We start from the raw sequence: 17,077 nt of genomic DNA, 5'->3' as shown, positions 1-17,077 counted from the left end.
TTCCTACGCCAGCAAAGTAGTCGGGGCACCCCAAAACGCCTCCCCCTTGACCTGCGTCGCGGTGCTCTCCTTAACTCTTGTGCTGGAAGGAGTGATGCCCTCTCAGCCTCCTCCTGGCCAGAGCGGTGGAATGGCTCTCCAGCACCCTGGAGCCCTTGCCTACATCTCTCCTCCGCTGAGCTTTCCCATCATTCCGCACGTAGGCTGCTCTCTCCCTCCGACCCTGGCTGCTTCAGACCCACTGCTGCTCCCTGTGCTATTATTATTATTATTATTATTATTATTATTATTATTATTTCCCTTCACATGACCAAAACCCACCTCCCCAACCTGATATCATGCCAAAGAATGCAGGTTCTGATACGTCCAAAGGATAAATGCCTGTAAGAGCCTTGCTGAAACCAGAGCTCACCCCAATGGCGTATCGTGTGATGCCTGCCTTCCCGGTCGAACTGATCACCGTTTCTATGTCCAAGGGGTCCAATAAAATCTCCCCATCTGTCAACACAACTATGATCTTCAAGGCATTCTGCTGCGACCCATAGTTTGGGTTGAAGATGGAATCTCTGTTTAAAACCGAAAGAAAAAATATGACTGTTTGGTTTGCAAGCTTTGGGGCAGAATATCCCAGAAGCAGACCTCTGGGTCACACAGAGTTCTTCCTCAAGGGTTCCCATTAACTCACAGGACATGCTGGATGGCAGATGCGGTCCAGGTCATGTTGTGCACTTGAGTCATGGCCTTAATTTTTTCCAGCGCACCGTTGCCCCTTTCCTCTCGCAGGTCGAATTCTGTCTGGATGACGTCTCCATACTGAACCAAGGCGAAGACGCACTGGAATACAGAAGGAAACTGTGTGAGCAGGCGGAGATTGCGTTCAGGAGATGACACACCCTCCCTGGTCCCTGGCAGAACCCCGGCATCATGACCCAAAAGGTAGACTGAGGCAGTCACCTCCAAACACTTCTCGTAGGACGTCTTCACCAAGCTGTAGGTGAAATTCCTGGCTCGCTCGAAGTCCGGCGGGTCGATGCTCCCGGAGCCGTCCAGGACCAAGGCGATTTCAGTCCGCAGGTCTGCCGCGGAAAAGATCACGAGGTTTAATCCAGAGCCCTTACTGGACTGATTTTGATACATGATTTCTAAAAGTGAGAGGTTTGGGGGCCATTCTATACCCTTGGACCAAGGCACCCTGCTCTCTAAACACAAGTGCCTGTGGACTGCTGTGGTTGCTTGGTGGCGAAAGGGGTGGCAAAGCCAGGGTTTTTCTTGGGTGGGGTGTCCCCCAAAACTTGTTGAGCTTTATTTCATAGAATCATAGAGTTGGAAGAGACCACAAGGGCCATCCAGTCCAACCCCCTGCCAAGCAGGAAACACCATCAAAGCATTCTTGACATATGCCTGTCAAGCCTCTGCTTAAAGACCTCCAAAGAAGGAGACTCTGCCACACTCGTTGGTAGCAAATCCCACTACTGAACAGCTCTTACTGTCAGGAAGTTCTTCCTAATGTTTAGGTGGAATCTTCTTTCTTGTAGTTTGAACTTGTTGAGCTTTGTTTTCAAAAGCATGGGTAAAAATCCCACCAAAAAAGGGTGTTATGGGGAGGGACAGGCTTTTGTTGGGGGTGGGGGGCAGAAAATACTTAATTAAGTATTTTTAATGCTTTTCAATACTTTTTGAGGATTATGGGAAGCTGTGTGCTGCCCCCCTTGGCTTCACCCATGTTGGGGATTTAACATGTGGATGTTCAGAAACCCTCTCAGCTATAGCAATGACTTTTGGTATTTGAGACCAGTTCTGTGCTGCTGAGCCCTGGGCCAAGACCGCAGCCATCAGGAGGAGGCTGGGTAAACAGAAGGAAACAAACATTTGATTTATTCCTGATATTGGATTTATTACTTGCTTAGATTTATACTGCAAAGGTAGGGATCCTGCGACTGGGAACTTGAGTCCTGGACATCATCTATATAGATGTACCTCATCTTCCTTCTACCCATCCCTGACTTACAGGATTCATCCTCTTCCTCCTCTTCCAGGTAGTAGCTGTTTTTGTTGTTGTTGTTGTTGTTGTTGTTGTTGTTGTTGTTGTTGTTGTTGTTGTTGTTAGATTCAAGAATTTGGCAGCCAAACTGAGAGCTTCCATCTGTAGAATATTTTTCTTTTAAAAGGGGAAAATTAAGTATAAAGAGTGTCAGAATAGGACCCAGCAGGATTCATATCAATCAATCAATCAATCAATCAACCTTTATTGGCATACAGGATTCATATCCCAACTCAGCCACGAAGCTCATTGGATGACCTTGGAGTCACCCATCTTGCAGCAGGCTGACCTAGCTTGCAGGGTTTTTGTAAAGATGAAACGAGAGCGGGAGGGGCTATTTCTACTAGAATTCCTTGGAGGAACAGTGGGACAAAATTGTAATTAAAAAAAAAAAATAAGTGAAGGGATTAAGGATTTTGGAGAGGGGGGAGTAATCACTGGGTGACCTTGAGCCAGTTGCCATCTTTCAGCCTGGCCACTGCCCACCTCACAGGGTTACTGGGAAGATAAAATGGAGAGGGGGGCGGGTAAGCAGGTGTACACCATCTTTTGATCCTTGAAGGAGGACTATACAGTAGTACCTCTACTTATGGTGATTTTTTTGAGTCCAAATGAGAGTGTCCCCTAAACAATTTTTTAGGGGGAAAAAAGCACTGCCTACTGCTAATAATAATATTAATAGTTTCTCCTGGAAATTGCTGGCAATCTGGAGTTCAACCCATAAGTTTGGGAAATTGCCTTCCTGCATCAAATGGCAATCGCCTCGGGGCAGGGACCTGCCCTCTTTGAAAGCACCAGACACTGAGGTAGTGGTTTTGTGAAGAAAGAGACAAACAAGCAAAAGAACCAAACCCAGAGGCCGCATTCACACTACATATTTCAATTAGTATACTGTAATACCGCTTTAAACAGTCATGGCTTCCCCCAAAGATTTCTGGGAGCTGAGATTTCCTAGGGAACCCTCCATTCACCTTCCAGAGCTACAGTTCTGAAGAGGGATTGAGTGTTAAAACACTCTGGGAACTATAGCTCTGGGAAGGGAATGGAAAGGAGTGAGTCGTCTCCTGCCAACTCCAAGCACCCTTCACGATATAGAAAAATAAGGGTGGGTGGCTTTTGCTGCCCAACTCCCCAAGAGACTGAGTCCCCCTAAGTCCATGATCGGTCAGAGATGAATGGATGGAGGCAAGATGCAGTGAAAGCAAGGAAGATCTTTATTTTTCTGAGGCAACAGAGTTCCCTTCGCAAAATACAGCCCCCAGAATTATTTGTGGGGAGCTATGAATGTTTAAAAGGGACGCAGGTAGCACTGTGGTCTAAACCACAGAGCCTAGGGCTTGTCGATCAGAAGGTCGGCGGTTCGAATCCCCGTGATGGGGTGAGCTCCTGTTGTTTGGTCCCAGCTCCTGCCAACCTAGCAGTTTGAAAGCACGTCAAAGTACAAGTAGATAAATAGGTACCGCTCCGGCGGGAAGGTAAACGGCGTTTTCGTGCGCTGCCCTGGTTTGGCAGAAGCGTCTTTGTCATGCTGGCCACATGACCCGGAAGCTGTACGCCGGCTCCCTTGGGCAGTAAAGCGAGATGAGCGCCGCAACCCCAGAGTCATCTGCGACTGGACCTAACGGTAGGAGGTCCTTTTACCTTTACCTTTATTAATGTTTAAAGTGGTATCATAGTGTGTTAACTGTGTGATCTGAACGCAGTTGCAATCTCACAACGCCCAGCCATATGCCTCCAACAAACCCCAAATCAAATGTAAATGATATACAGTAATAATAATAATAATAATAATAATAATAATAATAATAATGTAATCAATTAAACAAAACAAAAGTTCCATCTTTCAATCTCACCTTTGCATACAGTACTTTCAGCCAAACCAAACTTGGTGTCGAGGACGCTGATTTCGTGACTATTGGTGTCCCTTTTCCCCCGGTTTTCACTTCTCCGGCTTGATAGCTTGGTTTCGACTACAGGAAGTGCAAAAAAAAACGATAAAAACAAGAGCGACAGTAAGGCACCTGAAGGAACAGGAGGGCCGCCTGATAAGAACCTGCGTCTGGCTACTGTAGGGAGACCATCCCTTTGGAGCCAGTCAAAGGCAGCGGGAGAAATGTTGAACAAAGTGAAAGGGATGCTCACATGGGACAGTCAAAACAAACTAGCAAGCACACATTATTTCCATTGTACCTGCATAGAGCAGGGATGAGGGGAGAAATTCAGGCCAGTTCACATTTAATTTGGGCTTCTTGAAACCACCTGCAAACTGGGAAACCGCCGTGGCAGAAGAATCAGATGCAAAATGGCAGCTCAAGGCTAGGTGCAACTTGGCACTTGGCAGTGTCGGGGGAGATGGTGGCTTTGGGGTTAGAATCAAACACAAAACCGCAGCTCGGGGGGAAATGTCAGACACAAATGGCAGCTCAGGACACGGGGCCAGTTTCCTCCTGCACCCGATGAACCGAACACGGCCGTGACCAATTATATCTTATAACACATCTACATCTCATACTGATGTCTGTGAGGTTGATAAAAGCCTTCTCCTGGAAGTCAGCTGCAAGCAGCACACAAAGCCCGTTCAGCTCCTCCGTGACTCGACGCCGCTGGCGCCGTCTGTGCTGGAGACAAGCCTGTCAAGGGAGAGAGACAGGAACCGAGAAACAAAGACTTTATATGGTTATGAGTTTGTGGGCGCTAGGCAACTGTGATCTCCGGATTGAGCAAGTGTTGGAATTTAATTAATGTTTGGCAGTGTTAAAACTGGGAAATAGTGTATCAGGCAGACATTAGGCCAGGCCTGTTTGCATTGGGCTGTATGCTAGACAATGGTAATCCTCTGGAATCAGCATGTGTTAACGGCTAAGTAAGCCAGGCTGGTCTCCTGGGTGAGGTGCTAGCTTGGGGGTGTGCCATTAAGAAGAACGCAAAGCATCAAAGAGAACTCTGTGTAAGGATGGCAAAGGGATGGAGACCCTTTCACTTCACAGGTAGAATCATGGTATTGCAGAGTTGAAAGGGACCCAGAGGCTCATCTAGTCCAATCCCCTGCAATGCAGGAATCTCAACTAAAAGCATCCATGACGGACATCCAACCTCTGCTTTAAAACCTCCAAGGAAGGAGAGTCTACAGCCTCCCAAGGGAGACCACTGTCCAGCAACTCTTACTATTGGCGGGCAGGATGGATGGCGGCTAACGGATCGAAGTTGATTCCTGACAAGACAGAAGTACTGTTTTGGGGGGACAGGAGGCGGGAAGGTGTGGAGGACTCCCTGGTCCTGAATGGGGTAACTGTGCCCCTGAAAGACCAGGTGCGCAGCCTGGGAGTCATTTTAGACTCACAGCTGTCCATGGAGGCACAGGTCAATTCTGTGTCCAGGGCAGCTGTTTAACAGCTTCATCTGGTACGCAGGCTGAGACCCTACCTGCCCACAGACTGTCTCGCCAGAGTGGTGCATGCTCTAGTTATCTCTCGCTTGGACTACTGCAATGCACTCTATGTGGAGCTACCTTTGAAGGTGACCCGGAAACTACAATTAATCCAGAAAGCGGCAGCTAGACTGGTGACTGGGAGTGGCCGCCGAGACCACATAACACTGGTCTTGAAAGACCTACATTGGCTCCCAGTACGTTTCTGAGCACAATTCAAAGTGTTGGTGCTGACCTTGAAAGCCCTAAACGGCCCTGTATACCTGAAGGAGCGTCTCTACCCCCATCGTTCACCCTGGACACTTAGGTCCAGCACCGAGGGCCTTATTGCGGTTCCCTCATTGCGAGAAGTGAGGTTACAGGAAAGCAGGCAGAGGGCCTTCTCGGTAGTGGTGCCCGCCCTGTGGAACGCCCTCCCATCAGATGTCAAGGAAATAAACAACTATATGACATTTAGAAGACATCTGAAGGCAGCGCTGTTTAGGGAAGTTTTTAATGACTGATGTTTTAATGTGTTTTTAATATTTTGTTGGAAGTTGCCCAGAGTGGCTGGGGAAACCTAGCTAGATGGGCGGGATAGAAATAATAAATAATAATAATAATAATAATAATAATTATCATTATTATCATCATCATTATCATTATTGTCAGAAAGTTCTTCCTGATGTTTAAGGTTACAATAATATTAGTCAATTACCCTTCCTAACTCTGCTCCAGTTAACTTTCAGGCTTGTTCCCGGGGCTTTACATGAGGGTTCACTTCCCAGTTTCAGATACTTTTCAGATTTTCTGAGGTCTTTACCAAAAGGCTTCAGTTCACTCTGGTCTGGAACTCTCTGCTTCCTGACCTTTCCTGACCACAGGTTCCCCAACGCTGTCATGTAAAGGTAAAGGTACCCCTGACCGTTAGGTCCAGTCGCGGACGACTCTGGGGTTGCGTACTCATCTCGCTTTACTGGCCGAGGGAGCCGGCATTTGTCCGCAGACAGCTTCCGGGTCATGTGGCCAGCATGACTAAGCCGCTTCTAGCGAAGCATTTCATGTACCATATGTGTAAAATGTTCAAAGGTGAATAAATGCATGGAATAAATGGTGGCCTTGGAACTAAAAAAAGGATGAATTAAGGTGGCATGGCGTGGAGGGCAGCTGGTGGGGTGAGAAAACATCAGGGCACCTTCTTGGCCCACTTAATCCTTGATGGCTAGTTACATGACTAGACTTTGTTGCCACAATCTTAATTGTATCCTTGGCTTGAGGCAACTTGCAGAACACACTCAACTCTGCAAAATCTCTGTGACTTACCAGGATATGTTCTGGGCTTTGGGCTACAGCAATACCAGACCGGAGCTTTTTCAGTTTCCGAATGTTTTCTTGAGAGGGAGAAGAAAGAAATTGGGGGTACAGATGAGTGCACACGCACACGCACACACACACACGGCTATGTGTTGCTTGCTCTATTCACCAATTATCTGTCATGTATTGTGTTTTAATTTGTTGAAAGCCACCCAGAGTAGCTGGGGGAACCCACTCAGATGGGCGGCATATATAAATATTATTATTACTAGCTGGCCCTGCCACACGTTGCTGTGGCCTAGTCTGTGAAATGGGTCCTCAGAGTCCCCCTTCAGACCCCCCTATAGGCCCCACTGTGGTTTAGTCTGTGAAATGGGTCCTCAGAGTCCCCCTTCTGACTCCCCTGTAGGTCCCACTGTGGTTTAGTCTATGAAATGGGCCCTCAGAATCCCTGTAGGTCCTAAATGGGCCCTCAGAGTCCCCCTTCAGACCCCCCTATAGGCCCCACTGTGGTTTAGTCTGTGACATGGGCCCTCAGAGTCCCCCTTCAGACCCCCCTATAGGCCCCACTGTGGTTTAGTCTGTGAAATGGGTCCTCAGAGTCCCCCTTCTGACTCCCCTGTAGGTCCCACTGTGGTTTAGTCTATGAAATGGGCCCTCAGAATCCCTGTAGGTCCTAAATGGGCCCTCAGAGTCCCCCTTCAGACCCCTCTATAGGCCCCACTGTGGTTTAGTCTGTGACATGGGCCCTCAGAGTCCCCCTTCAGACCCCCCTATAGGCCCCACTGTGGTTTAGTCTGTGAAATGGGTCCTCAGAGTCCCCCTTCTGACTCCCCTGTAGGTCCCACTGTGGTTTAGTCTATGAAATGGGCCCTCAGAATCCCTGTAGGTCCTAAATGGGCCCTCAGAGTCCCCCTTCAGACCCCTCTATAGGCCCCACTGTGGTTTAGTCTGTGACATGGGCCCTCAGAGTCCCCCTTCAGACCCCCCTATAGGCCCCACTGTGTTTTAGTCTGTGAAATGGGTCCTCAGAGTCCCCCTTCAGACCCCCCTATAGGCCCCACTGTGGTTTAGTCTGTGAAATGGGCCCTCAGAGTCCCCCTTCAGACCCCCCTATAGGCCCCACTGTGGTTTAGTCTGTGAAATGGGCCCTCAGAGTCCCCCTTCAGACCCCCCTATAGGCCCCACTGTGGTTTAGTCTGTGAAATGGGCCCTCAGAGTCCCCCTTCAGACCTCCCTATAGGCCCCACTGTGGTTTAGTCTGTGAAATGGGTCCTCAGAGTCCCCCTTCTGACTCCCCTGTAGGTCCCACTGTGGTTTAGTCTATGAAATGGGCCCTCAGAATCCCTGTAGGTCCTAAATGGGCCCTCAGAGTCCCCCTTCAGACCCCTCTATAGGCCCCACTGTGGTTTAGTCTGTGAAATGGGACCTCAGAGTCCCCCTTCAGACCCCCCCTATAGGCCCCACTGTGGTTTAGTCTGTGAAATGGGTCCTCAGAATCCCTGTAGGTCCGAAATGGGCCCTCAGAGTCCCCCTTCAGACTCCCCTGTAGGCCCCACTTGTTCCCTGAGGGGGGAATCTCTGGGGTAGGTACCTCCGTGGCGGGTGGGGGTCCTTGGGGAGCGGGCTACTGTTGGGGTGGCGGTGGCCTGGTCCCTGGCAGAGGTCTGGTCTCTGGTGGTGGGGTGGATGGGAAGTGGGCAGGATTTTGGCAGTATGTTGGATGTTGTTCGTAGGATGTCCACTGGAGGGGGCAATTTTTGGGTATACAAATCCAGGTTTCTTCCTGTCCTAGGTGTGTGTATGGGCAATGTAAGTGGATAGAGACACTCTCACATGTGGTCCTGGTGTTGAGGGCAAATTTGAGGACAATCGGGTAAGCAGTTGTGGGGAAAGGTTCATTGGAACAAAATGAACCTTTCCCCACAACTACATTTATATATACATATATACATATATACATATATATATACATATACATATACACACACACACACACACACACACACACATATATATATATATATATATATATATATATATATATATATATATATAATTATTATTATTATTCACCGACTAGCAGAACAGAGAGAAAATTGTGCGGGAAAGAATCACAAGAAAGAAGGGCTCATGGAAGAAATAAGCAAAAGAAAGAATATTGCTGCATAATTGGACAACCATTCATTCTACTCGCAATGTTTGAGGGTGAGTACCGAAGCACACCACGAATATCAGCTTTCTTAATATTTGGCTGAACCCCAAGGTTTGCGGAATGACAAAAATCCTTAGAAAAGGTGCCATTTACCTGCTCCAAAACAAAAACATCCCAATGAGAATTTAGTATGCTCAGTGGCTGCAGAATGCTGGCTGTTGAGGGAGGAAATAGAAAATGATTTGGGTAGGGGTGGAATGGAATGGAGTATCCAGGGAAAGGGCATGGCTGGATATCTCGAACCCTGAACATGAGCATTCTATTGCAGGCCCAACATGTCAGTTGCAAAGTAAATTCTTTTAATATGGGATATCCCTTATTTTGCATCCATTTATGTTTCTTGACTGCCTCGAAGGCCTTTATTATTCCTCAGCTTGCACAATGCAGGGCAAGCAGTGGTATATGAGCTCTTGGGAGCCTAAGGAGAGTCTGGTGGCTAGTTCAGATCAGGGGCTTATCAAGTTCCATTTGCCCTAATAGACCCCCCCTGCACTGGGCAGCAGTCTCCCTGTTAACAATTACAGTGGTACCTTGGTTGTCAAATGCCTTGGTTCTCAAACGCCTGGGTTCCCAAATGCCAAAAACCCACGAGTAAGTGTTCCAGTTTTTGAATGTTTTTCGAACGTCCAATGCGGCTGTCGGCTATTGTTTCCGGGGCTCCTGCACCAATCAAAAGCTGCACCTTGGTTTTCGAACATTTTGGAAGTCAAACAAACTTCCGGAACGGATTAAGTTCGAGAATCAAGGTACCACTGTATTTGGCACTTTTGTTTTTGCTATTTATTTTGCGCTTTTGTGGCTTTTTCAGTTAATTTGTTTTCGTGACCTTGTAGAACCCCATTCAGCTGGATTGATGGTGTGACTGCGGAAATGGATAAAAGCCCCCCATCCAAACAATGACTATCATCAGTGCAAGTAAGAAAAAAAATTAATTTAAATTTTTATCATCAACAATACTGTCTTACTCATTTTATAGTACAGTACATTGATTATTGCTTTCATTTTATGGATCAGTGGTCTCGTTAGAGAGTAAAATTCATGTTAAATTCATGTTTTAGGGGTTGTTTTTAAAAGTCTGGAATGGATTAATCCATTTTGCATTACTGTACTTTCTATGGGAAAGCGTGCCTTGGTTTTTGGAACACTTTGGTTTTGGAACGGACTTCCGGAATGGATTAAGTTTGAGAACCAAGGTACCACTGTACTGTTAACCATAAGCACAGCAATGAGGTTCCCTCTTAACTATGGATGCAGCAGGCACAAATCCTGATTTCTAAATCTTGGTTAAGAGGGCTGGTTAAGGATGGCAGAGGGCAGAGGAACCTGAGCTTGAGGAGGGAAGGAGCATATCACCCCACAACTTCTATTGTGTGGGCCTGCTGTTTTGAAAACTGCTTGCTGTTTTTAACCTTGCTGTGGGATTCGTCTGTTGGGGAATGGGAATCGGAAAGTGGCGTGTCCTCTTAAAGTATGTACCTGGAGGAGCGACACACAGGAAGGGCCATAGTGCACTTGCTTTGCACATGGAGGGTCCCCGGATCAGTCCCAGCAACTCCAGGTAAAGCCCGGGATATTGCCTGCCTTAAACCCTGGAGAGCTGCTGCCAGTCAGTGTAGGCAATACTGAGCTAAATGGACTACTGATCTGACTTGGGATAACACAGCTCCCTATGTTTGTTGGTTTTCCAGGTTGCAGCGTGCGTGCCTTTTTTTTTTTTTTGGCTGTATTTTTAAACTTACATTTGCAAAGGGTTTTGTTTATGTTTTTGCTCCTGTTTCTATTTCATCTGGCACTGGGTTGATTTTGCACGAGCTGCCTTGCCTTGCATACTTTTGAAGAAAGACCAGGTATGGATTCACGAGAATTAAGAAGAGTACGTACCACCTAAGCTTACTGCTTCGCAATGGTTATCCTGCAGGTTGCATTTATACAGCTTGCCCAAGTCGCCTGGACCCAAGGAAGCAGCTACAATCCTTTTGGGGGGGGGGAGAGAAAGAGAGAGAGAGACAAAAAGTCCGGTCTCTTAGCAAACAGAGAATATAAGAAGAGCAGTGGGGATAAGAACATTTGGAATAAGGGAGTTTCCCGCAAAAAAAAGGGGGAGGGTTGACAGCTATGGATAAGAATGGTCAGATCCAAACTAGGGTTGCCAGACTCAATAGAGGACAGGACTTCTGTGCCTCTAATTGCCCTGCTCTTTTTTGAGTCTGGAAACCTTAAAGAGAAACCAGCAGACCCTTTGCTTGGAAATTAAACAAAGGGTCTGCTGGTTTCTCTTTAAGGTTTCCAGACTCAAAAGAGAGCGGGGCAATTAAAGGCACAGAAGTCCTGCCCTCTATTGAGTCTGGCAACCCTAAAAAACACATGGAGAATATACCTAGCCTGCCATTTTGTGTGAAACTCTGTAAAAGTAGAGCTCTGGAGAGTGGCGATCCAGACACAAAAGTTGTTGAGCTTCTTTTTTTGGCAGGGAGGTGACCAAATTTGCTGAGCTTTTTAAATTTATTTTTGTTTTTCAAAATCTCCAAAATAAACGAAAGTGTGGGGTCTCAGGAAAAGCCACAGAGGCCTGATCTTGTCCTGACTCAGGGGTCAGCAAGGTTTATCTTGCCTGGGCTGGATCAGTCCGGCAGAGATCTCTCCGTGGGCCGGATCGTGCGTGCGCATGAGCGTGTGCAGACACGATCTTCGGCGCCATGGAAGTGAGTCCCCGCGCTGTGCCAGTTTACCGCAGTGTGCAAGCAGGAAACTTGGTTCGGGGGGGTGGTGGCTCGTGGGCCGGTCAAGCGACCTCTTCAGGCCGCTTCCGGCCCATGGGCCTTAGATTGCTGACCCCTGGCCTAACTGATGCCATTTTGCTTCTGTAAAAAACTGCCTGCTTTAGAATTTAGGAGGGTGAGCCACAAATATGTGACGACCAGATAATGTTGCTAGGCGATTATCAGGAAAACCTCCCTCTGCCAGGCAGCTCTCCCCTTCAAGGTCTCCAGGCAGGGTGTCCTGTTTCTATCAGTGCAAGGAACCTCAGGAGGGGGAGATGCCTATAAAAAGTATGAATAAAGGCTATTTGGCGTGGCTTCACCATCACACTGGTGAGTGTGGCTCGCCTGCTCTGTTTTACTCAGCTGAATAAACGAGTGATTACTGTATGGGAATCTCCTCTGTCTATGGCATTTATTGGCTTTTCAGTGACCAAGGCAGCTTGGGCCCGATTAGCGGACTGCAACAGAAAGAGGGTGAAAATTTGCATTAAATGCGCAGGAAATTTAGATTTAAAGAGTATACATGCTAGTTCATATATGGATGGATGCCCTTGGCCAAATCATTACGTAGAAATGCAACCCATTTCACCATAGTGGGGAAGACTGTTCCCAAGTGAGTTGTGTCCTTGCCTGCTCAATATGTTGTTGTTGTTGTTGTTTAGTCGTTTAGTCGTGTCCGACTCTTTGTGACCCCATGGACCATAGCACGCCAGGCACTCCTGTCCCGCAGTTTGGTCAGGCTCATGTTGGTAGCTTCGAGAACACTGTCCAACCATCTCATCCTCTGTCGTCCCCTTCTCCTTGTGCCCTCAATCTTTCCCAACATCAGGGTCTTTTCCAAGGATTCTTCTCTTCCCATGAGGTGGCCAAAGTATTGGAGCCTCAGCTTCAGGATCTGTCCTTCCAGGGAGCACTCAGGGCTGATTTCCTTCAGAATGGATAGGTTTGATCTTCTTGCAGTCCATGGGACTCTCAAGAGTCTCCTCCAGCACCATAATTCAAAAGCATCAATTCTTCGGCGATCAGCCTTCTTCATGGTCCAGCTCTCACTTCCATACATCACTACTGGGCAAGTGCTAAGTGTTGATGCCACCTTCAAGGTCCTAAACCGCCCCCCCCCCTGACCCCCACTACAACTCTCCTTTCTTGGGGCTCTTTATCTTTAAGCTATACTGGACAGCTCTTCAACCTGACCATTAGCAAAAGCACCAGCTTCAGAGGGCCATGCGGGGGGGGGGGAACATCTTGTGCATGACATCGGGACATTGGGAGGAGCCAGGATGGAGCGGAATGCAGTGGTCGTGTGCCTTCAACGGCTGGTGGCTCTGCTTCCCACTGGGCGGTGGGAAGCTGCTTTGACCCTCCTTCTCCTCTGGGGAGGAGGCGGAGGAGGAACCAGCCACTGGAGCCATGCCATGCTTGACATCCACACTTTTTGGACGTTGAGGGCGCGTGACCCCCACCGCCAAAATATTGCCCCCCCCAAAGGGCTCTGCCCCAGGAACTGGCAGCTCTGACCATTGGCCATGCTGGCTGCTGAGAACTGGGAGTCCAACTACATCTGGAGGGCCAAAGGCTCTCCAGCCCTGGAGCAGACCCAAGATGTCCCCCTGCAAAGTTGGACATGCAACCGCCCTACAGACAACGGCCCTCCTGGAGCTTTTGGTACTCAGGGGGTAGAGTGCTCCTGAATGCAGAAGTTCCACTGAGTAATCGTCACTGCTCTTCGCCTTGTCTGCCTAGTATGAAAAAGCATGTTTTATAATATAAACCGAAATCTATTTCTCAGCGCAGCCCTCTGGCAGGATACGCTAGAGGAAACCACTAATCTATACTGCTCACTGTGGGCCAGAGCAAACCTCTGTGCAGCTTTTAAGATTTTCTTCATGCATCTGAGAGACACCCCCATTCCCTCATAATTATGTTAACTCAACAAGAAGCTGCAACGGAACAGAAGAGCAAACACACTTTTTCTTGCAAACAGAAGGACCCGGATTTGATCCCCGGAATCTCCAGTTAAAATGGATCAGGTGATAAGAAAAGACCCTTGTCTGCCCGAGACCTTGGAAAGTTGCTGCTGGTGAGAGCAGACAGCACTAGGGTAGAGGGACTGAAGAGCTGGCTTGGCATACGTTCAAATCAAAGCTGCTAGTCCCAGGGATTTTGGGTACATTCTCCTTTGAGTATGTAGTGCAGAGATGCTCTTGGGCAGAAATGCCCAGATGTTGCCAGACTCCAACCCCATCAGGCGCAGCCAGCGAAGTCAGGGAGAGAAAGCAGAGAGTAATGGTTAGAGCACAGGATTAGGGCCTGAGAGCCCAGGGTTCGAAACTCCACTCTGCCATAAAGCTCTCTGAAGCGCTGGCCTTGGATCAGCCACTGTCTCTCAGCCAAACCTACCTCTAAGGATGGACACATCTGTCAATTTTGGTGCCTCACTTAAATAATAATAATAACCCCACCATAAATTATGTTCCCTACATTACTGCACCAGTTTGCAAGTTATTTTTGTACAAGAAGTCCTCGTGAAAATTCATCAATACTCTACTGCACATTTCTTCTGATATCCATATTTTTATATGCCATACAGTATGCACATTTTTGCAACCAATTTCCCCACAGGGTAATTGTATCTTTATTTTTTATTTTTGCTAATATATTCATTTTTGGCACACTTTCCCCATATATATGTGCAGTGTTTGATGGAGAACTGCATTGTAAAATTGGGAGAAGTGTGAATTTGGAAGGCTTCCATTTTCGTGGAATGGTCTGAGAAATGGGAATTCGGTAATTTCTTATTCAAATGCAAACCAAATCACATTTCTCCCCCATCTGTCCTTCGCAGTGGCCAATCACACAACGGTTTTCAAACGAGACTGACTTTCTGCCATTGGTTACCCAATTTACGCGTTTAATGTGCGAAAACAATCCTTTGCCTCAGTCCAACCCACTGAGTCAGGGCTGTGCAGTGATTTATGTGGCGATTTGGCACACACATGGACCCAATGGATGCAATTTTGCACCTTTCTCTGGAAAATTCTTCCAGTTGCAGGAAGTGGGGCAGTTTCCTTTCCCTCTCAACCAGCCTCAAGATGTTTCCCCTTACCAGTTCCGCCGCCCATCTGTGCGTTGGAAAACCTGATGTCCAAAGGAAGGGGAGACTTCTGGTGAGACCCACCTCCAGCTGGTATCAATGTTAAAGCTCTTCAGAGGTTCTAGAGCTGAAAGAAAGACCATGAGTGACTGGCGGCTTGAAATGACAGCAAGTGGGAATTTGTTTAAACATTAGGAAGCACATTCTGATGATACAGTAATAATAATAATAATAATAATAATAATAATAATAATAATAATAAAATTTATTTATACCCCGCCCTCCCCAGTCAAAACCGGGCTCAGGGCAGCTCACACCAATAAAATTACAATAAAACATAAAAAGCAATTAATTAAAATACAGATTAAAATACAATATTAAAATTTAAAATGCAGCCTCATTTTAAGTAGTCCATAAATCCAGCCATGAGGGAGGAAAAACACAGGGGTCAGACTAAGTCCAACCCAAAGGCCAGGCGGAACAGCTCCGTCTTGCAGGCCCTGCGGAAAGATGACAAATCCCGCAGGGCCCTGGTCTCCTGTGAAAGAGCGTTCCACCAGGTTGGGGCCAATACTGAAAAGGCCCTGGCCCTAGTAGAGGCCAATCTAGCCACCTTATGGCTCGGGATCTCCAGAGTATTGTTGTTTGTGGACCTTAAGGTCCTCCGCAGGGCATACCAGGAGAGGCGGTCCCGTAGGTACGAGGGTCCCAAGCCGCATAGGGCTTTAAAGGTCAAAACCAGCACCTTAAACCGGATCCTGTACTCCACCGGGAGCCAGTGCAGCTGGTAAAGCACTGGATGAATGTGATCCCGCGGCCGGGACCCTGTAAGGAGCCTCGCCGCCGCATTCTGCACCCGCTGGAGTTTCTGGGTCAGCTTCAAGGCATAGCTGCCAAGTTATCCCTTATTTTAAGGGATTTTCCCTTATGCTGAATAGGCTTCCTCGCGAGAAAAGGGGAAACTTGGCAGCTATGCTTCAAGGGCAGCCCCGCGTAGAGCGAGTTACAATAATCATGCCTGGAGGTGACTGTCGCATGGATCACTGTGGCCAGATCAGGGCGAGAGAGGTAAGGGGCAATGGAACAGGCCAGCAGAGAATTTATTTCCTCAGACTTTTAAAAAAGAACAAGCTGAGTGAGAGACTGCTGGTGTCCTTCTACCGAGGCTCCGTAGAGAGCATTCTTACATACTGTATCTGTGCTTGGTTTTCCAATTGCACAGTCATGGATAGGAAAGTGCTCTAGAAAGTCATAACCACAGCCCAAAAGATTATCGGTCATCCCCTCCCATCTCTGGAAGAACTATATAGTTCCCGTTGCCTTAAAAAAGCAAATAATATTTTGCAGGATTCATCTTATCCTGGATATAGTCTTTTTGCACCGTTGCCTTCGAGCAAGAGATACAGAACAATTAAATCAAGAACAAATAGACTGAAAAACAGTTTTTATCCAAGAGCTATAACCATCTTAAATGCTGTAACTAAATAATATGATATTGGGGAGTTGTGATGTGTGTGTATGTGTGGCTGTAATTGTGTTTTTGTTTTTGCGTGACGAGGACGCCCGAAATCCCCCCAAATAACTCACACCAGGACACTTAATTTTGGTTTGGGTTTTTGGCATTATTTGGGCCACAACTTTATTTAATTACAATTATTTAGTTGAGTGTTGGCTTAGGCTTTTGGTTAAACCATCTGTCCCCCGCTTTGGGACAGGACCAATTTCCATCTGACCACTTGGGTCAGGACCATCACCATCTGTCCAATTTGGACAGGACCAGCTCCGACTTCCCCACGCGTAAAGGGAAGTCAAGTAAACACCCAATGGGAGAGGAGGTAGCTGTGCCCGGACATTCCCCCCTCTTGTCCATGAGTGTTCCCCAAGGCTCAGTCTCTGTAAAGAGGCCCCCCAGCCCCGCCATTTGACGGGGATGTAAGGACGAGAGACAAAGCCCCAGGATTCCTTTAACGGAATACTTCTATATGGAGCAATGTTAAGAAGAGGGTCGACATCTAGATGCCACACCCCTCCTCCAACAAATTAATTAACCAAAAGCCTAACCGCCAACCTAACAAGCTGTGCCTACAACTCCCATGATCCCTAGCTAACAGGACCAGTTGTTGGGGAAGGTGGGAATTGTAGTCCAAAACATCTGGAGGGCCAAAGGTTGAGGATGCTTGCCGTTGAGGGACCCGGAAGGAATTTGCCTGCATTGGCAGGTTTCGCCTTCCCCGTGGCAAAACGT

General features: G+C 47.6%; 1 protein-coding gene across 2 annotated transcripts in view; it reads right to left on the bottom strand.

Annotated features, from left to right (window-relative positions):
* ITGAE (integrin subunit alpha E) overlaps positions 1-17,077 on the bottom strand; it is a 68,605-nt gene that overhangs the window by 46,827 nt on the left and 4,701 nt on the right. For both annotated transcript variants that reach the window (XR_009558590.1, XM_060283081.1), the window contains exons 2-10: positions 14,845-14,959; positions 10,858-10,949; positions 6,771-6,838; positions 4,554-4,671; positions 3,895-4,011; positions 2,009-2,158; positions 955-1,076; positions 686-834; positions 413-566 (exon numbers count right to left, since the gene is read on the bottom strand). Coding sequence is in view for 1 of the 2 variants with exons in the window: in XM_060283081.1 (XP_060139064.1) it covers positions 413-566; positions 686-834; positions 955-1,076; positions 2,009-2,158; positions 3,895-4,011; positions 4,554-4,671; positions 6,771-6,838; positions 10,858-10,949; positions 14,845-14,959 (1,085 nt within the window). In the remaining variant the exon portion in view is untranslated. The remainder of the gene's footprint in view (positions 1-412; positions 567-685; positions 835-954; positions 1,077-2,008; positions 2,159-3,894; positions 4,012-4,553; positions 4,672-6,770; positions 6,839-10,857; positions 10,950-14,844; positions 14,960-17,077) is intronic.

This window comes from Zootoca vivipara, chromosome 15 (genome assembly GCF_963506605.1).
Source record: "Zootoca vivipara chromosome 15, rZooViv1.1, whole genome shotgun sequence".
Taxonomy (NCBI): Eukaryota; Metazoa; Chordata; class Lepidosauria; order Squamata; family Lacertidae; genus Zootoca; species Zootoca vivipara.
This window is presented reverse-complemented; position numbering and strand designations above follow the sequence as displayed.